Source organism: Malus sylvestris, chromosome 6 (genome assembly GCF_916048215.2).
Source record: "Malus sylvestris chromosome 6, drMalSylv7.2, whole genome shotgun sequence".
Taxonomy (NCBI): domain Eukaryota; kingdom Viridiplantae; phylum Streptophyta; class Magnoliopsida; order Rosales; family Rosaceae; genus Malus; species Malus sylvestris.
Genome location: NC_062265.1, coordinates 1,432,873 through 1,455,814, shown reverse-complemented (window position 1 = coordinate 1,455,814; position 22,942 = coordinate 1,432,873). Strand labels below are relative to the sequence as shown.

The window sequence follows — 22,942 nt, the reverse complement described above, 5'->3', positions numbered from 1 at the left end:
GAGTCTTTAACCATAAGAGGACCATTAGAAGATAAGAAGGATGTGTGCCATATATTATCATGACGTAGCTCATCTGTATCACTTCTGAGACTCTAATCTAAGCAAATGTTAGATGGGTAAGCCATTTTCAGAAATGATGAAAGAAAAATGGGGTAAAATAAAATCTCAGAAGTGCAAGAAGGGGAAAATTTCTACAGGCAGCAACTTTCTGAGCATACTCTTGAAAACCAGGGCCGGTCCTGAGTTTTTTGGTGCCCGGTGCGAAAGCTCAAAATGTGCCCTTTTTTAATATGGAAACATATATTTTAAAAAAAAATATTTAACAAGGATAATCACATGTATGTGTAAAAAAAAATCATCACTAATAGCATGCAAAATGGCTTCCAATTTCTGTCATGTATGTGTAAAATTTTATTCACATCAACCAAATTATGATCCAAAACGGATGGATAATCACATATACAAACCTACAAATGGCTTTTGACTTCATCATTAGTAATCCCTTCAACCTTCATTAACTCTCTAATTTATTTTGGTGTAGCAGCTGCAAGAAAAAAAAACCAATCACATAACGTATTAAACACACATCCAATAGATCCCAATCCAATCAGATATTCATCCAATCATATAAAATAGAGGTATTCATCAATTTACCCCTGAACCTGCAAATGGCTTTCTGTTTTTCTACAAACGATACCGGGGAGGGGGGAATTGAAGTCGGGACCTTGGGTGCAAGGTGAAGGCTTCTAAGGTTGCAAGGATAGCAAAACTCAAAAGCTTAGTCTCCAAAACATAACAGGTTTAAAGATATTCAGAGGAAATTCTAGAGGACAATTGATTTTCAAGAGAACAAATTAGTACCATGAGGATGCCTAATCATTTGTGAAGATGATCAATGGTAGAAAATTCCCAGTTCTTTGTAATATTGATCAAACAAACCATTAACAGCTAATGTTTCGCAATTGAAACATGTTTTTGTATAGGATGTATATCAGTTGAAATCGAAAAATCGCCAGTGGGAGAATTACAAACAAGGGTTTTCCCTACATGAATAGAGACAATGGTAGAAATGGCCACCACCAATCACTTCCATTAATAAATTTCTCTATAGAAAATCACATTCAAAGATATACACTTTAGGTTCCAGAAACAACTTTTTCCAAGCAAATAGAACTCAGAAGATGGGGAAAAAATAAAATAAAAACTCCTAATTACCAGGAATACAGGAAACAGTTATATTTTCAAGGGATTAGAAATCACAGACATAATAAAATCACATTAAAATATGGCAATTGAAACCCCAACACAGAAAAAAAGGAAGGGAAAAGGAACCAACCCATCATTGTTCTAAACGTGAAATCAAAATTAAAGAGAAACCCATCAAACAAAACCAACAAATTCAAGTCAGACAAAGTCCAGAAACAAATAATATGAAAAAGAAAATTAAGAGAGAGGGAGAGGGAGAGATAATGCATACCGAGTAAGAGAAAAATCTGGGAAGGGATCGAGGAGGCAATCATAAACAAGCTGCGAATCTTACAGGGTACAAAAGAGTGAAGAGAAGGGAAGAGAAGAGAGAGAGAGAATTTTAGGGTTTGTTTTATGATTTAGATGGTGTAAATATTAAAAAAGATAAGGGATGCTTTTGTCTTAAAATTCTATAACTATGTGTTTCCAGGGGTGAGGTGGACAGAAAAATCTGGGCCGATCTATGTTATTTTGGGCTCTGGATATTTTTATACCTATTACATAATTATTTGGATGTTTTTTGGTGCCCCTTTCAAGTTTGGGCCCTGGACAGTTGCCCCTGTGGCACTGGGCCTGGGCCGGGCCTGTTGAAAACAATTGATGTCCCTATAAAAGAAGACGCAACATGGGCACTTGTTCAAAAATCAAAGAGACACCGCCCCCCCCCCCCCCCGAATTTCAAAAGCTAGATTTTCTTGAATAAAGTTCTTTGGCATTTTTCAGATGCAATCTCAGCTTTTCAGATATCACGTGCAACTTTGTCAAAGATCTCTGACAAAGTTGAAAACACGTAAATCTTACTGTTCTAATTACACCACAATTGCTAACAAGAGTAAAGGCACATCACCACTACTTGCTATTGGGAAATCTCTATATATGTCGACCTCTGTTCTCCATAACAAGGCAGACTTGCAAGAATACCTAACTCTTCCTCATCTCCGAGAATGCATCTTCAAAAAAGCATCTCGAAATACTCAGTTTTCTTCCTTTCCGAGAATACCTCTTCAAATAATTCACACCATATCAAGAGTATCTCATATCATTAGGGTCGAAAACAAGAGTATCTCATATCATACTTTCTTCATGTCCTTTTCTTTGTCCTTGTTCTCACCTGCAGGACAAGGAGAAAGAGAGCAATTAGCCGGCACTTGGAATTAACCTTCCGATCTGGAACTGATTGCCCAGAACCTTTGCCTGGTTGCTTACCTTGCATTGCTCTCGAGTACTCATTTTCAACTGTTGATATGATGTTGGTTACTTACACTGAAGCTGGTAAGCATGATAAGTCGCTGAGAAGTGATGTTCTGAAGGACCATTCAAATGCAAAGGTTGCATTCCACTCCTGCATCAGGTGACAAATATTGCAAGAGAAGATGTCACACATGCATGGGAGAAACTAAGGAAAATACCACTTTTGCAATAAGAACAGATAAGGCAAGTGAAAATGATACATTGAAGCATGTGGAGACAAGTATAACGAAAACACGTGCCGATTCATCCCCGATGGAGCCGAAGATCACTTGTCACGTATAGCTGCTCGTGGTCCCATTTCATTCAAGAACAAGTCCCAAGACCCTTGAACAAATCACAAGTCTGATTCAAGATCAATTGTCTAACACCCTTGAATCAAATTCAGCTACAGATAAAAGAAGTAAATTCAGACATTTGGAGGAAGTCTAACAGAAGGCCCTTTAGCCTAGTTCAAGAATAAGCATGTGGAAAGTCAACAAGCACATCATATATGGTACTACTCATCAGGGGGAGTATCAAACAACAGATCAAGATTTTAACGAGTCAATCGAAGACTTGTGGCCATTCAAGAGGGAGTGCTGTAGAATAATGGATGTCCACTCAAATAACTAAATAATGGGCAAGTTGCCCTTCCACTGTCTGCCGATAGAGGTGGGTTCAATTGCATTCGGTTCGGTTTTTTGCCAAAACTGAAAACCAAACTGAAATTACTGTTCGGTTTGATTTTTTGTTGGTTTAGGTTCAGTTCGGTTTGTATTTGGTTCAGTTTTTTCCGATTCAGTTTTTTTTCTTTTTTTTTTGTCAATAAAAAATAATACTCAAAATAGATAATTAAATAAAAAAAATTATTAATGGTGAAGACCATAATTGTTGATCGTATGTCCGTTATTGTTCAGTGCATCTCTTCCATATTGATTGGAAAAGTTATCAGCATGGTTGTTGACTGGAGAATGGGCTTGGTAGCTTGAGGTGTGATGCCTTGCCAATTCATTGGCGGTTTGATTCAAGCCAAGTATGCCAAAGAAGTCGAAGGTGATGCAGTTGCTGGAGATTCCAATCTTATTGGTCTTGCTTCTGAGTCTGCAACCAACATAAGAACTGTGGCATCCTTCTGTCACGAAGATCATATACTCAGAAAAGCAAGAATATCTCTGGAAAACCCCAAGAAAAAGTGTAGGAGAGAAAGTATCAAGTACATCATAATTCATTAGTGTGGGGATCAACCTAAACTTGGCTTATTTATAAAAACTAATTAGTCGACAATTAACTGTCTAGGTTTCTAATTAGGGAGTGATCCATTGCCCAGTTGTTCTAGCTCTCCCAGTGGACTGGTAGTACACTTAAACATGACAAACATATACTAGTTTGCTAGCAAGATTAAAATCTAGTTGTCCAGTTCTAGCTCTCCCATTGCCCAGTTGTTCTAGCTCGCCCAATTGTTCTTTAGCCTACTGTTTTTTATAATTTTCTAGCAAGATTAAAATCCAGAAAATGAAAAACAATCACATTGAATTTTAAAGGCAGATATGGAGTCACAAAGTCCTATCATTCTAACCATAATTCGAAAAGTGAGTAGTAACGGTAGAAAGAAACCCAGAAACAATCACACTGAAAATGAGCACACTGTGTGAAATTCACAAGTTAATAAAATACTAGATCTGGAAGAATCGGTAAGCAAAAGCTCAGAGTAAGCAGAAACCCAGATACATGTGCTTTCATAAATCTCAGTCACTTCATAACACTAATAAATCCAAGAGTAAGTAGTAAATGCAAAGTATGAAATGAATCATTCTCTAATCAGAACCAATTTTAATAGATAAATAGAATAGAAAATTTAATACAGAGAAATGAGAGTATGAGACTAACCTTTTGCAGTCGAGACTTGAAACGGCAATAAGAAGCTCATGGCGAGATGAAAGACTGATGGCGAGGGCGAGGTGTGAGAGATTGAGAAGGGTCGTGCCGTTGCGAACTCGCGGGTCGCCTATGATTCAAAACCAAGAGAGACAAAAAGTTTGAGAGAGATAGAGAGTGATTGAAGTTGAAGACCGAGAGAAAGAGAGAGAGGAGAGGCTAACCTTTTGCTGTCGAGTGTCGAGACTCGAAACGGCAAGAAAATGCTGACGGCGAGGGCGAGGTGTGAGAGATTGAGAGTGAGAAGGGTCGCACCATCGCGGGTTTCATGAGAGATTGAGAGAGACAAACGATTGAAGTTGAAGACCGAGTGAGAGAGAGAGGAGGCTCAGGCTGCGCGAGAGGGTTACTGGGTTAGGGTTCATGGAGGGAGTCTAGAGGTAGGGAACGAGAGAGAGAAGAAGGGAATTAAAAATAGAAAAGTGTAGCTGCTACTATTAGTGGCTAGGGTTAAAGGGTTTTGTTGATTTCTCATAAAAATAAAAAAAATTCTCAAAAATCCTAGAGGCATGAGGGTTCGAACCCATGCGCTCAAACTTGAAAAGTTTCATTGAAACCAACTTGGCAACAAGTTCTGTTTTGTTGTGATTGTATGACTAAACTATTTAGAAATATTGAAAAAAAATAATTAAATATATATATATATATATATATATATATATATATATATATATATCGGTTCGGTTTTCGAACCTCAAAAACTGAAATCGAACTGGCCAGATTCGGTTCGGTTTGGTTTTTTTTCGCTTCGGTTTTTTTCGACCTCGGTTTGGTTCGGATATCGGTTTTTTTCAGTTTTCGATTTTTTGAACCCACCCCTATCTGCCGAAGCTTGCTTCCTACGACTCCTATTTTCTATATAAATACAAACCCCACACAACACCAAAGTGGAGAGACTCACGACAGAGATAGGAAGGAAGAGAAAGAAAGAAAAGAGAGGAAGAAGTGAGGAGAGAATAGAGAGAGTTATCTTTATACTCCTATTATTCCAAATTATAATGAAAGCACCACTGCTACCCCGAGGACGTACTCTAATCATACTGACTGTAGAGGAACCTCGTAAATTTTGTGTCTTGTTTATTTATTCCACTGCACTAACCGTCGATTTTACAACAATTTAATGGTTAGGACCAAGCTTAACCTAAATCAGTCCAATTAACATGACCCAAGCAAAATAACCTAATGAGTTTCCAGTTTTACCCTTGACAATTTTTAACTCTTTTGTTGTTAGTTTTTCGTATGTTTTTTTAGTACAATGATATACTTTACACTAGGGGTGGAAGAGTTCGGCTAAGCCACATAATGAGCAACCTAATTTGAGATCGAATTTGCCATTCATGAGATTCGAACCTAAAACCTCTCACTTACAAATGAAGAGAAATACTACCAAACCATAATACTGAATGACTAATTTTTCGTATGTTAGGCCATCTCCAACCGACCTGGTCAAAGGGCTAAAAATAGCAAAATGACATGAAAACCGTCTCCAATCGAGGGCTAGGCCAAAAGACTCGTGGGCCCCACCAGGCTAAAACCACTAAATTAGGCCAATCGGTTGACCCAAAGGAGCTAGCCAACAAGCCCCGGGCTGGCCCAAATTTTGAACTCCAACAGCTACCTGGCGTCAGCATGATGCCAGGTTACCGTTGGATTTGAAATTTTTTTTCCGGACAATTAAAAAAAAATTATAATTTTTTCCCTATAAATACATAAGCCATTCATACACCATTTCTCACATAATTTTCATCATTCCATACCATTTTACTTCATTTTATTTCAATTCTTCACATTATATTCTCTTACCTCTTCTAATAATCTTTCTTTCAATTTTTTTTCAATAATTTTCAAATGGCCACATCTGCAATGAAATGTAGGGATTGGACCCGAAAAGAAGATGAAGCTTTCTGCAGGGCTTATATATGGGTTTCAGAATATAGTGTGAGGGAGAGTTCTCAAACAAGTGAACGTGTTTGGACTCGTACATCCAAAAAGTACTATAAGTTCTACGAATGCACCACTCCACCGAATTCCCGAAACCACGAGAGTTGTTCTTTAAGATGAGAAAAACATCTTCATCCAATTTTGAATAAATGGCATCAAGCAATGTTAAAGGCCGGAAGCAGACATGAAAGCAGAGCCAATTGCTACGACGAAGTAAGTGTTTTCACAAGTTATTTTAAATATTTGATTATATCACATTTAATTTCATAAATTAATTTCCTTTAATTTTTGTAACTATATTTTCTAGGTACGCCAAGCAGAGGAATTGTATATGGAGGACAACTCGAAACCCTTTAGTCATCACGGTTGTTGGGAAATTTGTAAATGGTGGGTGTTAGTTGAAGATCCACCTCAACAAAGAGTTGATCCTATGTTGGTGTTCGAAAATGTTTCCTCAAATGCATATGGGGATGAACATGGATCTCTTACTATTCAAGAAATAAGGGTAGAAAGTCCGTCTCCTGCTGAAGGTTCCATACTTAGGGCTATGAGACGAAACAAGGCTCGAAAATTGAAGGAAAAAGGCAAGGCAAATGATGATTATGCCTTTCAACAGGAAATGGAGTCCTCATTGCGATTGGCAGAGCAAAATGCCTTTGACGCATAAGAAAGGAACCGTAGGCACGAAGAACGGGTAAAACAAATACATGCAAAGGAACACTTCGGATTATACTCCAATGAGTAAGACATATTTTGATAGCAAAATGAGGGAAATTATGGCCCAAAAGTTGTTTACATCCGACTATACTCCTACAATGGCGGATGAAGATGATGATTATAGTCTTTAAATTGAAGTTGTTGTTGTCTTTAATATTTAAGTTGTAGTTTTTAAATTGAAGTTGTAATTTTTAAATTTAAGTTGTTTTAGTCTTTAAATTGAAGTTGTGGTCTTTAAATTTAAGTTGTAGTTTTTAAAATGAAGTAGTTGAATCTTTAAATTGAAGTTGTTGTAGTTTTTAATATGTTTGAAAACCTTATTTTAATAAGGTAGTTTAATTTAAGTAACCATATTAATTCAATTAAAATAATAATTTATATTTGGCCTATGACCCTTTGGCCTCCTTGGTTGGAGATGATTTTTTTTTATTACAAGTCTATGTTTGGCCTATGACCTCTTGACCCCTTGGTTGGAGATGGTAAGAAATATGGTATGACATTGTTCATTAAAATATTAATTTCTTGGAGTGCTATAGGGCTAAAGGGATCCATCTGACCCTCATTGGGTTGGAGATTGCCTTAGTCTTCCATTTTGCTACTGCAATGGAAGCTCACCGCCATCAACCACACAAAGGCCAAAAAGCCAACCCCACTCAAATCAAACCCTTATTTTATATTGGCTTTTTAGTTAAAATGGTCATTGAGGTTTGCATAACACATAACTTTGGTCCCTGAGATTTAAAATCAATAGACTTGGTTTATGAGATTCTCCACTATCAAGTATTTTGGTCATTCCGTTAAAAAACTCCATTGAGTTAAGGGCATAACACATAACTTTGGTCCCTGAGATTTACATAACACATAATTTTGGTCCATGAGATTTGCATAACACATAACTTTGGTCTTTGAGATTGTCCACCATCCATTACTTTGGTCATTCCATTAAAATGCTCAAGTACCACTTAATAGAATTTTTTAATGGAAGGATCAAAACAATGGATGGCGGACAATCTTAGAGACCACTTCTATTGATTTTAAATCTCAGGGACCAACGTTATATGATGAAAATCTCAGGGGCCATTTTGGCTAAAATCTTTTATATTTAAGAGCAGATAATATGATTTAGGGGAAAAAGTTTCAATCATATATACCATGATTGCTTGCTACCTGGCAGCTCATGAATGGCAAGGGCCAAAGTCAATAGATTATTAGGTTTCCCATGTTGGAAAAGAATCCTATCAAGGAGATCTCGTAATCATGTCCATTCATCGTATATCGTACAATCAGAAATTATTTAAAATTTAAAATTTAAAATTAAATATAAATAATATCTAATGAAACTGACCGCACTATGTACGATAAACGAACATGATTACAAGATCCTTCGGATCCCGACAAGGATCCCTTTCCTCCCCTATTAACCCACTAGCATAAAAAAAAATTAAAACAATTTACATATATAAATATATTAAAAATGTATAAGTCGCACATAACACTTCGTGATTTAAAAAATATCTTTTACATATATAAATATCTTTTACGAAACCCTTTAGTCATCACGGTTGTTGGGAAATTTGTAAATGGTGGGTGTTATTTGAAGATCCACCTCAACAAAAAGTTGATCCTATGCTGGTGTTCGAAAATGTTTCCACAAATGCAGATGGGGATGAACATGGATCTCCTACTATTCAAGAAATAAGGGTAGAAAGTCCGTCTTCGAGTGAAGGTTCCATACTTAGGGTTATGGGACGAAACAAGGCTCGAAAATTGAAGGAAAAGGGCAAGGCAAATGATGATTATGCCTTTCAACAAGAAATGGAGTCCTCATTACGATTAATGGCAGAGCAAAATGCCTTTGACGCAGACAAAAGGAACCGTAGGCACGAAGAACAGGTAAAACAAATACAAGAAGAGATGGATGATAGGAACATGCAAAGGAACACTTCGAATTACACTTCAATGAGTAAGACATATTTTGATAGCAAAATGAGGGAAATTATGGCCCAAGAGTTGTTTACATCCGACTATACTCCTACAATGGCGGATGAAGATGATGATTATAGTCTTTAAATTGAAGTTGTTGTTGTCTTTAATATTTAAGTTGTAGTTTTTAAATTGAAGTTGTAATTTTTAAATTTAAGTTGTTGTAGTCTGTAAATTGAAGTTGTGGTCTTTAAATTTAAGTTGTAGTTTTTAAAATGAAGTAGTTGAATCTTTAAATTGAAGTTGTTGTAGTTTTTAATATGTCTGAAAACCTTATTTTAATAAGATAATTTAATTTAAGTAACCATATTAATTCAATTAAAATAATAATTTATGTTTGGCCTATGACCCTTTGGCCTCCTTAGTTGGAGATGATTTTTTTTTTATTATAAGGCTATGTTTGGCCTATGACCCTTGACCCCTTGGTTGGAGATAGTAAGAAATATGACATGATACTGTTTATTAAAACATTAATTTCTTGGAGGGCTATAGGGCTAAAGGGAGCCCTCTGACCCTCATTCGATTGGAGATGACCTTAGTCTTCCATTTTGCTACTGCAGTGGAAGCTCACCGCCATCATCACACAAAGGCCAAAAAGCCAACCCCACTCAAATCAAACCCTTATTTTATATTGGCTTTTTAGTTAAAATGGTCATTGAGGTTTGCATAACACATAACTTTGGTCCCTAAGATTTAAAATCAATAGACTTGGTTTCTGAGATTGTCCACTATTAAGTATTTTGGTCATTCCGTTAAAAAACTCCGTTGAGTTAAGGGTATAACACATAACTTTGGTCCATGAGATTTGCATAACACATAATTTTGGTCCCTGAGATTTGCATAACACATAACTTTGGTCTTTGAGATTGTCCACCATCCATCACTTTGGTCATTCCATTAAAATGCTCAAGTACCACTTAACAGAATTTTTTAATGGAATGACCAAAACAATGGATGGTGGACAATCTTAAGGACCACTTCTATTGATTTTAAATCTCAGGGACCAAAGTTATGTGATGAAAATCTCAGGGGCTTTTATATTGAAGAGCAGATAATATGATTTAGGGGAAAATGTTTCAATCATATATACCATGATTGCTTGCTACCTGGTAGCTTATGAATGGCAAAGGCCAAAGTCATTAGATTATTAGGTTTCCCCTGTTGGAAAAGAATCCTATCTAGGAGATCCCGTAATCATGTCCATTCATCGTATATCGTACAATCAGAAATCATTTAAAATTTAAAATTAAATATAAATAATATCTAAGGAAACTGACCGCACGATGTACGATGAACGAATAAGATTACGAGATCCTCCGGATCCTGACGAGGATCCCTTTCCTCCCCTATTAACACACTAGCATAAAAAAAATTAAAACAATTTACATATATAAATACATTAAAAATGTATAAGTCGCACATAACACTTCGTGATTTAAAAAATATCTTTTACACATGCGTAAGTACGTACATGAATGCTAGTATCGCTTAAAACTTAAAAGTATATTTCTACTTACACTCCACACAACCCGAATCCTTTTGTTTTGAACAAAAAACTTTCTACTGTTTCATCTTTTTCTCCCAACTTCGTACTTTTCTCCATACACCTTAACTAAGTACATGTATAGAGTCAAATAGTCGTTTTGGAATCGTAAAATGAAGTACCAAACTTTACTTTTCTTTTTTGATTTTATATTTACAGTCTTTTTTTTATCCTTTCGAAAGTATGTAAATATTCATTTTTATATATCTCTTCCGGTGAATAAATATTTTACACCCTGTCATTGAATTGTTTTTCAGACAACTAAATATGTAAGGTAGCAATTTCAAGAATATTACATCTTCTATTGAAGATGCATTAACTTGATATAATTTTAAAACTTTATAATTTAAAACTAGTATATGCCTACATATAAAATGTGCCAAATTTTCGACTTTTGTTTTTAAAATTGAAGGAGAGAGGAAGGGGGCGAGAGAGAACGTGGGGGTGAGAAGAGAGGGAATGAGGTTTTACGTTACTGTTCTTAACATTTTCGTTATGATTAAAGATAAAAATATATTTTCACTCTCTTTTAATTAATAAAAAGAGTTTCATTAATACTTGGATGAGAAAATTGAATGATACGTTTTGAAAATCATCTCAAACTTAAATGGTAATTAGCCTTAAGTTTTAATTAGATTATTGGGGTAGAGAGAATTTTCAAAAGGAAAGGGCTACGACATAAACATCCAGAGATAACTTTGCAGTTGCCGTGGAGCGAACACCATTCATGGGTTTAACACGATTTGGGCGTCCGAAGGGAGGAAAAGGGCAGTCGAGCCCCAACCTATACGTGGCCAACTGTGGGCCAGCAGTGGGACTCTCCTACGACACCATAGCGGCGGTGTTTGCGGCCTTCGGTGAAATCAAAGGAGTGTACGCGGCTGACGAGAGCGGCGCTCGGGTTGTTGTGTCTTTTGCAGAAGAGGGTTGTGCCCAAAACGCCTTGAATGCATTGGGCGGTCGGCCTTGCCCTGAGCTTGGAGGGCGCTCCTTGCACATTCGGTACTCTGTGATTCAGCCCACTTCGCAGGTTTGGAATTCAACTCGTTTTTGTTTGTTGGTTGTTTTCATTGATTTGGTAAAACTGGATGCTCATCATTGTTCTGGTGAATCTTTAGGGTAGCAGGAATAGTGTGTATTTTTTTAATTTAATTTTATTGTATTGAAGAAGACGTCGCACTGCGATGGCAAATGCCTTCGCCCATAAGCGGTAGGTCTCGGGTTTGAGACTTGGGAGCAGCCTCTCCATAAATGGAGGTAAGGCTAGCCGACATTCACCTCTCCCAGACCCTGAGTAAAGCGGGAGCCTTGTGCACCGGTACGACCTTTAATTTTATTGTATTGAAGAAATTAGCTTCTTTTAGGAAGGAATGTGGCCGCCAAGTTAGCAAGGAATGAACTACGAAGTGTTAGATAGCGGAGATTAGACATGACGTTCATGAACATTACAAAGGCACACGACGGGGATTTGCAAATCACTACTTGAAATAAGTCATTGACAAATCGCTCTTACATGCCTTTTGCAATGATCCCCTCTATCTAACATTTTGTTGTCAATTCCTTACTAACTTGGCATCAATCTCTTGGGACTGAGAAATCTCTTACCCAAACATAGCCTTAATGTCTTTTCCGTGATGTTGTATGTCATGGTTCCCGCTTAGAAACAAACCGTTACATTGCGTGGTTCCGCAAATTGTTTGTTATTAGTTTTGATGCATGAATTGATTTCCCAGAGTATGTATATCATTCCTCAGTTTCTTCTCACATTAATATATTTGATGTCTTTTTAGGGCCGAGCAAATGATTCAGTTCCCGTATCTTTGTTGGCTTCAGATTTAAACATTCCTGGCCTTTACTTGTTTCATGACTTTGTCACTGCCAAAGAAGAGGAGGTGTTCACTCCTTGTCCACATACATTTTCTTTTTAAACTTGTGAGGCATCAACTTAGTTTTCCGCATTTCACCTTATATATGTATCTTATTTTTGTTTCTTTAGGAGTTACTTGCAGCAGTTGATGAAAGGCATTGGAATAATCTTTCGAAAAGAAGGGTTCAACATTATGGCTATGAATTTTGTTATGAAGTAAGCCTCAGATATTTCACAGCTTGCCTCCTCCTAAACTTGATTATTTGTTCATAAACTACACCATTGTGAAAATATCCAATTATTTTGTTGGACAGCAATATCTCGTTTGAAATCTAATCATTACATTTGACGTATCAGTCCATGCAACTTGTTAAAACATGGGAGTGGGGGAATGTTTCTTCTCGTGAATTTGTCAAAATTCTCAAAATTCCATTATATTTTTTTCCATATCAGTTTGAAACAGAGTAACAACTTGGAAATTGGTTGAAACAGAGCAAGAAACAGGAAATTGGTTAAACCAGAGGAAGAATTTGGAAGTTGGTTTAAAACAGAGCCATGATAAAGCATGCTATTGGAATGTTAGAACTGAATCTCCTTTTTTTCTTGAAACCAGTTATATTGATAGTGGTTTCTCCTCGTGTTTACAGTGTAGTTTAAGATGTCACTTGGGTTCTATCCGCTGTTTTAATCTAAAATGATTTGTAGTTGTGTTGGAATATTTACTAGATATTCTGTTGTTTTTCCTACTCTTTGTTTTCTTTTTGTTTTTAAAGAAAGGGTTACCCAATACTAGATGACTATAATTAAGTTAGGAATATGGATGACTTTCCAAGCGTTTCTGACTTTCTGTATAATTCTAATTTTCTTGTTGCTACAGACAAGGAACGTTGATTCTAGAAAGAACTTAGGTGAACTTCCAAGATTTGTATCCCCTATACTTGAAAGGATATCTATGCTTCCAAACTGCAAGGATGATGAAGCTATTGTTTTGGACCAGTTAACGGTATAAAACTATATATTGTGCACTTTATTTGTGATTGTTCTTTCATTTGACAAAATAGATTTTGTTTTCGTACTTTTATTTTGTGTTGGAATGAAGTTATTGGAAGAAGATAGCTGTTATCTTTTGTTAGATATGGAATGTCATGAACTAGTATGTCTTAAGAATACGAGTTATTGCATCATCATATGCATACTGAAGCTAGACTATTATATTACAGGTTAATGATTACCCATCTGGGGTGGGTTTGTCCCCACATATAGACACCCATTCTGCTTTTGAGGGATTAATTTTCAGCCTTTCATTAGCAGGACCTTGCATTATGGAGTTTAGAAGATATCTGGAAGGCGGGTTGCCTCCTAGACCTTCCTCAAGTTCTGATTTTGAAGTGGAATGTTCTGAAAAGAATTCAAATTTTTTAAGGAGGGCAATCTATCTTCCTCCTCGGTCTATGCTACTGTTATCTGGGGAGGCGCGCTATGCGTGGAATCATTACATTCCACACCATAAGGTATTTTATATATTTTCTGAATTATCAACTGGTTGTGTGCTGGGGTCTTGCCTGCTAATCACCTAAACCATTTTACACTACTGTAAGAATGTGTTAGAAATGTTACTTACCATTGAACATATATGGCATCAAACACAATCATCTCATCATCACACCATTCACCACCACATGCACACACACACACACACTCTCTGTCTCTCTCTCTCTGTCTCTCTCTCTCTCTCTCTCTCTCTCTCTCTCACACACACACACACACACACACACATTGGTGGATTGTCATTCTCATTGATGGAAAAGGTTCATTAATTGCTTCTTTCACAGATTGACATGGTGAATGACAGTGTGATAAGGCGAGGCTCAAGGAGGGTGTCGTTCACACTTCGTAAGGTACATAACATCCAAAGTCTTTTGCTTTTGTTTTTATTTTGGCTGCTACTGTGGAAACTCAAATTCATACTCAGAATCCTTGAATGTGAGTTACAGAAGGAAATAAATTGCTATGCCTTAGACGATACAGAGTAAGCATCTCAATTGCCATTTTAATATATTACCCTCTTTTATGTATGAAAAATCCATCAATAGTGTCATATAACCGATTTTGAAAACCATCACATTTGCACTTATATTATGTTTGGATTCGGAAACTTATGATTAAAAAATGTTGTGGAGGGCAGTTATGAAAGTTTTGTGCAATAGCTTAGAGTGACTGATGTATGTCGTGAACTTGTGATATAGAGTGCAAAAAAGTGCAAACTTAAAATAGAATTTTGTTAAAAGGGGTTCTGCTTTGCAAGATCCCACATCCATTCAAAATTATATTTTATAAATCGCTTTCAGGTTTTTGGTTTACAATGTGGGGTCAGATGTCATTCAATCCAATGGCTTGTAATCTTAATAATCTATAAAATTACAAGTTGTTGTATTGAATTATATGACTTTCTCACAGGCTCTAACAAAATGGCTCCCGCTATGGGCAGTAATGTGGTTACCTTTCTCACTGATTAGAAATAAGGAGCCTTAATGTATGTGGGCACATAGTTGTATAGAAAAAACATTCCGACTCATACTTGATTTTGTTATTGTTAAATCACCGTTGTCGTCATAATAGTGATGTAGCATATGTTGGCACATAGTATACATTCTATATCTTCAATGATATAACACGTATCAGGATACATAAACTTGTTTAGTCATATATTAAAATTATGACTGAAGATGCTGCAAGAACCGAGCAAATACGTGCACTAATGAAATATCATCATTTTATTTGTTACTTCTTGTATTTGCGACCGTACTTGAATGGCTGTGCGGGTGTGAATTCAAGTGCTTCAACTGAGTTCCTTGCTTTCCCTTTCTTCCCGTGTTCATAGTTGTATTTAAATACCGAACTAATCTCCTTCAGCGTACATTGCATGTGCATGTTGTTCAATACCTTAAATTGTTTCCATGCCATCCGGTTTTGCGCTATGTTCTAATAATTAGATTTATGATGTTAAACTAAGTTCTTTCGTGCTTTTCAGATTAGAACAAGTCCTTGCCAATGTGAATTTCCGGAATATTGCGACTCTCAGAGATTAAATGGGTACGTTTCTTGAAGGTAGAAGATGTTGCTTTGAATTCTGCTTCATTCAATAGCTTTATTTCATAAGAGATGGTTAGCATGGTCTAAGGTGATTAAGCGGACTTGATTCTTTGATCTCTGAACAGGTAACCCTGTGTTGTTAATAGTTGGTCGCTTAGATCTTCAAGGAAAGAGTTTAGCAATCGATGATCCCGCGTATGATTTTGTAGGATGAAATTCCAGGATCAGTAAATGGCAATCCATGTAGCGAAGTTCGCTGCTGGTCTTACAAGGAGTAGAAATCACGAAAAAAGGAAGACAAACTTAGATTTTGTTGTCCGAAGCATTTACAGATTGGTGTAACAATTTCTTATACTGTAGAATTATCGAAATTTACCTGAGGAGAAAACATCAAGTGAAATATTTTGGCCATTTTTTTCTTTCTGAAAATTGGAAAATCCTGTTGCTTAAAGCAATTGCTAGAGCATAATTGTTGAGTTTCAAAATGGAATTAAGTGATTTGAGTCATTTTACAAAGGGTATAATAGACTTTGACATATGGGTGTGCATATCACATCTATGGGGGTACACATACCATTCCCATTTCTTTGTAGGTAAGTAAATGAACTTATGAGACAAAGAACCGACCAATTACAAGAAAAGAAAGGCCAATCCCAAAAGGGAAAGATCAAGCCAATTTCTACAAAATTCTAGTTGGAGATTTGTGTTTCTTTTCTCAAGGAGGCACATAAAAGTGAAGACAACTTCTGTATGTGCACCTATCTTTTTCATATTTTAAAAAGAAAATGAAAAATATTGGGTTTCCATACGAGTCTTTCTACAAATATTGTGTAACATGTGTCACAGATCCAACAGTGATTATTATTCTAAAGCGCAAAAGGTGAATCAAAAGTAAAACCGTCCTGTCTAATCGTAAAAGAATGAACGTATGAAATACAGTTTTTTGTATGATTCTTGGTCATATTACATTACATAGTACATGAAGTTTAATGTTTGGCACATCTGCAAACAGTTGAAAGGCAACAAGTGTACGTAGCAATGCAAGTTTGGTATATTTTGCTTTATAAGAGTAAAGTAGTGAGCAAGATACCTAGATGGATATATATATATATATATATATATATATATATATATATATATATATATATATATATATCTATATAGGGATTTTCATTTTTTTTCAAAAAATAGGGATTAGGTGTGGGGCTCACGCTACATTGAACTTCAACGATCCGAACTGTTTATTTTGTAGGTCTCGATTCATAGATCATCCTTGCAAAAATTCAATTCACTCCAAAACCATTTGCCTATTTAATTATCAAGATAAAATTTCATTGTTTTTTATATAACAAAGTATTCATTAATTTCTTTGAACCCAATTAGATGTTTTAAACATTTCCGATTTGGCTAATATTTTGCAAGGATGATCTATGAGGTGCAACTTGAAAAATAGACGGTTTGGATCGTTAAAGTTCGATGTAATGTGGACCCCACAACTAATCCCTATTTTTATAAAAAAATAAAAATCTCTTCCCTTAAAATATTTCATATATATATATATGATATTTATATAATATGATAAATACAGACAACACAAATACTTTCAAACAAGGAAAGTAAGATACCAAAACCTTCCCTACCATTAAGAACTAGGAACAACCTCAACTGAATTCCACGTCTTTGGGGAAGCCACTCAACCCTAAAATCTTCACCACCACCGCCACCTGATCCAACATAAAGCTGCCCGTAAAACCCCGAAACACTCTTGCCCTATATGTTGTCGCTCTTCGGGTTGGCCCTCAATGACAAAACCAAAAAAATTAATCCATGGTCCGCATCACCAAAGAACCACACACCCTTTGGTTTGGTTTGCAGCCATCATCTGCACCGTTATAGCCATAGCCGTGATCATCGCGGGCATCGCGGTGTTTGTCGGCTACATGATCATCCATCCGAGGGTGCCTTTCATCACCGTCACCTCCGCTCATCTCGACAACTTCCAAAACTCCGTGGCCGGTCTTGTTGATACGGAGATCACCATTGTGGTAAGGGCGGAGAACGACAACACCAAAGCGCACGCAGTGTATTCGGACACGAGCTTCATTCTAAGCTTCCAAGGGCTGAACATTGCCAAGCTGGTGGCGTATCCGTTTGAAGTCAAGAAAAATAGTTCAGTTGATTTTCATTACTTGGTGCAATCATCGTCGATTCCTCTGAGTCCGGAGCTGATGGATCAAGTCGACATTTCGTTGAAGCGGGACAAAATTATTTTTAACTTGAAGGGGAACCTGAGGGCAAGGTGGAGAGTAGGGCTGCTTGGTTCAGTGAAGTTCTGGGTTCACTTGAATTGTCAGCTCAAGTTTCATCCCTCAAATGGAACCTACATACGCTCTCCCTGCAGCTCAAGGGCAAAATAGTATCCAATCAATAGATTAATTCTTCCTCCTTTTTCTTTATAATATTATAATTACTATCTTTCAGTTTTTATGTACACAAATTAAGTTCTTCTTTCTTCTTGTTCATCTATCTCTCTCCTGCTCAGGCAATTGGCAACAATGAACACATTTTGAGATTTAATTACAGAAATAATCAATTTTTAGTAACGATTACATATAATTGATCCTATAAACTTTTATACTTTCTGGAAAAAAGAAGAAAGGGTTAATTGTCATTTCATAAACCTATTGGAAGAGCACAAACACAACTTTTATAAGAAGCTCCTTAGGCAATAAAAAAAAAACTTGGGTAATTAGCTGTAATAAACATATTTTAACATTTAGTTGCAAAAAAAAAAAAAAAGTTTAGTGGTTATTATGTTGTTATTATATCATCGTTGTGTTATCGGTATGTCATCTTTATGTTGTTGATATATAATCAATATGTCGTCATTACTAAAAATACTCATTTCTGCAAATCAAATGAAAAATATGTTTATTATAGCTAATTTTCCAAAAAACTTTTTTTATCAAGATTTCAGCAATCAAATGATGGATTTGGTAATGTAGCTCTTAAAAATGTTTACACTTGTATTTAGTTTCGGAATGTTTATTGAGAAGCTCATTTAGTCCTCAACCAGCAACAATGAAGGGCCAAAGAGAGGGCTATGTTTTAGATCCCTATAGTTTTATTTTTGGGTGCAGTCTCGGTTACATTATTTTCACCTCCTCTAATGCAGGACTATACTGTAACGGTTTAGTTTAATTGGAGAGAAAAAAAAAGGTAAAAAGACATAGGAAGCCCACAAGGCTCCACAAAGGCTTTGTCATAGTACTAAAAGCAGCATGCTCGAGGGTATAAGTGGCCAACCTGAGAGCTACTTGAAAGTAACATGTTTGCTGATTAAGATATAGCCCTTCCTGGCTAGGATATAACTTTGAGGATGACCTTAGGCAATAAGAAAAGAAGCGAAATACATGAAGCTTTGGGCATTCAGTAATCAAGTGGCAAGCTGACGGCACCCACGACAATCGTGCAATTTAAGCGAAAGAAGGTAAAGCTACCTAGAAGCAACTAAAGATACCCAGAAATCTGTGTAAATGGGGCCTAAAGAAAGCACCTTTATTTTCTTTATTTTGCTTTTGTGATTGCCTTTTCTTGGCTTTTTGTTTGGAGGTCTTTTGGAGTTGCTTCGAGGTGGTACTAATGAATGAGGCCAATGGTGTGCCTTTAACCAATTTGACTATGACCTAGACCAATTTGATAATACGTGGAAACTGAACAACTCATTGGCTAGCAACTCGGCAAATTATACGCACTTATAGAACTTAATTGTCATTAATTTGGGTTTTGAGAAAGGTACATCATGCACATTGTTGCGAGTTGTATGTATATATTTGGTAAGTTGTAAATAGACTTAATGTCTCACATCGGCGAAACAACCATTTATTCACACTTATAGAACTTAATTGTCATTACTTTTGGGTTTTGAGAAAGGTACATTATACACATTGTTGCGAGTTGTATGTATATATTAATTACGTTCTAAATAGGCTTAATGCCTCACATCAGCAAAATAATCATGTAACAATGCTTCTAATTCCTATGTACACTCCATATTGGAAAGGCTAAATCACGAAAATGGTCCATGAGATTTGCATAATTCCTTATTTTGGTTCATGAGATTTCAAATCAATAGAAGTGGTCCCTGAGATTGTCCACCATCCATCATTTTGGTCAATACGTTAAAAACTCCGTTAAGTGTCTTGGAGCTCTTGGCTGGAAGTTTGGACAATTTTCAAAGCTTCGTAACTCAATCGATTTTTAACCAAATTCGACCCATAATATATCAAAATGAAGATAGAAAAGTGTAGAATAAGATTATACCTATTTGGAAACCCAATGGTTGCCGGAGATGGTGGGAAAATAGCCTCAAAGTTGACTGGTCCGAGGGAAAATTGGAAAACTCGCTTGAAATTGGGTAAACTTTAAACATTCATAACTTCTTCAATACTCAACGAAATCAAGTGATTCAAAAACGAAAATCATACTTCTCGATGAGATGAAGAGAATGGAACCTTTTTTGACGGCTAAATCACGGTGGTTTGGCTGAAAAAAGGGCTCAAAAGTGGCTAACTTGAGACCAAGATATCCAATTTCGAGCCATTTTCCGGCCAAACCATTGCGATTTAGTAGCTGAAAAAGGTACCATTATCTTCATCTCGTCAAGAAGTATGATTTTCGATCTTGAATCACTCGATTTCATTGATTATTGAAGAAGTTATAAACGTTTAAAATTTACCCAATTTCTTGCGAGTTTTCCAGTTTTCCCTCGGACCAATCAACTTTGAGGTTATTTTCCGGCTATCTCCAGCAACCATTGGGCTTCTAAATATGTATAATCTTATTCTATACTTTCCTATCTTCATTTTGATATATTTTGGGTCAAATTTGGTTAAGAAACGATTGAGTTACGAAATTTTGAAAATTGTCTAAACTTCCGGCCAAGAGCTCCGGGACACTCAACGGAGTTTTTAACGGAATGACGAAAATAATGGATGGTGGACAATCTCAGGGACCAAAATGATGTGTTATACAAATCTCAGGGACCATTTTCACGATTTAGCCTATTGGAAATTAATGAAATATATAAAAAAAATTCCAAAATATAATTCAACTTGGAGGATACAGCTATTTTAAGTTCAAGTAATCATAGAGTTCTAAAGTGTCAAAGTGGATGACAAACATCAAACTGGGTTGTGGCATAGACATTTGAGTCATCCATCATTTTGTTATCTGAAGCATCAGTTTCCTTCTTTGTTTCACAGTTGTAGTTATTCAATGTTCAAGTATGAAACATGTGTCATGGCTAAGAGTCATCGTGCTTCATTTTCATTAAGTGATTCTAAATTTGCTTCACCATTTGATTTGATACGTTCTGATGTGTGGGATCCATTAAATGAATTTTGCTATTTTTTTTACTTTTATTGATGATAGTACTTGATTAACTTGGGTGTTCTTGACGAAAAATAAGAGTGATGTCCCTTTTTTTCTTCAAGAATTTTGTGTAATGGTGTCTACTCAGTTTCAAACTAAAGTTAAGGTCTTCAAGTCTAATAACGAAGGATAATATGTGAATAACACCTTGGCATGCATCTTTTATGACCAGGGTATTATTCACTACACGACAACTCTGCTTACACCCAACAAAATGGTTTGTTCGAACAGAAGAATCTTCAAAAAGTGGAGGTTGATCGCTCCTTGATGTTGAATAAGTCTGTATATTGCATGCTGTTATGGCTGTTTGTATTTGATCAACGGTGTTCCAAGTTGGGTTCTGGATTTTCAGACGCTTGATGTGCTACAAAAACATGTCTCTCATGTCTTTGTATCCAAACTTCCTCCTAAGGTGTGGTGTATGTCATCTATTCTTCTCAATGGAATAAACTTGATGTGTGTGCTCTTCGATGTGTGCTTCTTGGGTATTGTAGAAATTTGACTCCTTAATTGATAATTTACAATGGTTACAATATATATAGGGTTTGACAAAAGTCATAAGTGGAAGAATCCTAAAATAAATACAATTATCAAATAACTTTCTTAAAATTACGGAGATGATTCCTGTTTAATTAACACTCTTCTAACACCCCCTCCCGCAAACTAGATAAGTTGGATTAGACAAGTTTGGAATAGGGAACATGGAAGTGTTGATGAAGAGCTTTGGTAAGGTCAGCTGACTGATCAGTAGAGGAAATATAACAAACTTGATGACTGCCAAGTGTCGCCTTTTCACAAACAAAGTGATAATCAAGTTCAATATGACGGGTGCGAGCATAATGATAACAAAGTAATAATGAAGTATTTTCTTGGAATCGAGGTTGCAAGATCCAAGCATGATAATTTTTTTTTTTTATCTCAACAGAACTATGTTCTTGAATTGTTGGTTGACATAGGTATGTTAGATTGCAAACCTATTGATACTACAATTGAGCATAATCATCGTCTAGGCTTTTTCCAAATCAATTTCCTACTCATAAGGAACAATATTAGAGGCTTATGGGGCAATTAATTTATTTGTCTCACACTCACCATGACATTGCTTGTGTAGTTAGTGTGGTAAGTCAATTTATGCACTTGTCTAGTGAAGTTCATATGGATGCGGTAATTCGTATTTTGAGGGTACTTGAAGATGGCTCTTGGTAGAGACTATGTTTTTTTCTTTTAAGAATGGTCATTTGAATATAGAAGGGTATACATATGCATATTGGGCGGGTTTTATTATTGATCGACGATCTACATATGAATACTTTACTTTTCTAGGTGGTAATTTGGTTACTTGGAGAAACAAGAAACAGAAACTATTTGCTAGGTCAAGCAAGAAGCTGAACTTCATGTTATGTCCCATGATGTATGTGAATTGTTGTGGTTGAAGAAATTGTTGAGGGATCTTGAGTTTAAACCCAAGGGTGCTATAAATCTCCATTGTGATAATAAGGCTGCTATGGAGATTGCTCATAATCCGATGCAACATGATTGTATAAAACATATGGAGATTGATCGGCACTTTGTCAAGAAAAAATTGGATGCTAGAGTTCTTGCTTTTCGTTTGTGGGGTTTGAAAATCAACTTGTTGACTTGCTTACTTAGGTTGTGTCTAGTAGTGTGTTTTCTAACTCGCTTGACAAGTTGGATATGCGTGATATATTTGCTCCAATTTAAGGAGAAGTGTTGTGACTTGTATATATGTATATACTAGTCAAGTTGTACATAGGCTTGTTGTCGGACATCGGTAAAATAACCATGTAAAAGTACTTGTAATTCATTCATATATTTGGATTTCCAAAAATATAAATGAACTGAACTCACATACATAGTGTGAAGTGACTGAAACGCAAGCAGCTTGGAAAGGTACACAAGAATGAAGATCTAACCGCTCACCATAAAACTTC

The 22,942-nt window shown here is 36.1% G+C and overlaps 2 protein-coding genes and 1 long non-coding RNA gene across 8 annotated transcripts; 2 read left to right on the top strand and 1 right to left on the bottom strand.

Annotated features, from left to right (window-relative positions):
* Positions 1-343: 343 nt before the first annotated feature.
* LOC126627538 (uncharacterized) lies at positions 344-1,563 on the bottom strand. Its single transcript, XR_007625037.1, has 2 exons — positions 1,478-1,563; positions 344-544 (listed from the first exon to the last, which is right to left on the bottom strand). It is a non-coding gene; the product is annotated as an uncharacterized LOC126627538 (long non-coding RNA).
* Positions 1,564-11,225: 9,662 nt separating this feature from the next.
* Positions 11,226-15,968, top strand: LOC126627535 (alkylated DNA repair protein ALKBH8 homolog). Of its 6 annotated transcripts, none has more exons than XR_007625036.1 (8): positions 11,227-11,627; positions 12,388-12,489; positions 12,594-12,680; positions 13,342-13,467; positions 13,685-13,975; positions 14,297-14,362; positions 15,496-15,682; positions 15,767-15,968. XR_007625036.1 is itself a non-coding variant. In XM_050297125.1 (8 exons), exons 1-8 carry the CDS (start codon positions 11,325-11,327, stop codon positions 15,786-15,788), a joined length of 1,059 nt encoding a protein of 352 aa, XP_050153082.1. In that variant the 5' UTR covers positions 11,227-11,324; the 3' UTR covers positions 15,789-15,968. The 6 variants fall into 6 exon arrangements, 5 of the variants coding, with proteins under 5 accessions (XP_050153087.1, XP_050153082.1, XP_050153086.1 ...); XM_050297125.1 differs by having other exon boundaries at positions 15,496-15,557; XM_050297129.1 differs by having other exon boundaries at positions 15,496-15,557; positions 15,683-15,968.
* Positions 15,969-17,145: 1,177 nt separating this feature from the next.
* LOC126627537 (NDR1/HIN1-like protein 12) lies at positions 17,146-18,173 on the top strand. The gene is made up of 2 exons (XM_050297132.1): positions 17,146-18,061; positions 18,112-18,173. The coding sequence occupies exon 1, from the start codon at positions 17,360-17,362 to the stop codon at positions 17,972-17,974; it is 615 nt and encodes a 204-aa protein (XP_050153089.1). The 5' UTR covers positions 17,146-17,359; the 3' UTR covers positions 17,975-18,061; positions 18,112-18,173.
* Positions 18,174-22,942: the final 4,769 nt, after the last annotated feature.

What these genes read in the sequence shown, in the direction of transcription:
- LOC126627535 (XM_050297125.1), top strand. Translation starts at nt 11,325, where the DNA reads ATGGGTTTAACACGATTTGGGCGTCCGAAGGGAGGAAAAGGGCAGTCG. An exon ending in TGATTCAGCCCACTTCGCAG is followed by an intron (nt 11,628 to 12,387) that starts GTTTGGAATTCA and finishes ATGTCTTTTTAG; the next exon opens with GGCCGAGCAAATGATTCAGT. An exon ending in TTGTTTTGGACCAGTTAACG is followed by an intron (nt 13,468 to 13,684) that starts GTATAAAACTAT and finishes ATTATATTACAG; the next exon opens with GTTAATGATTACCCATCTGG.
- LOC126627537 (XM_050297132.1), top strand. Translation starts at nt 17,360, where the DNA reads ATGACAAAACCAAAAAAATTAATCCATGGTCCGCATCACCAAAGAACC.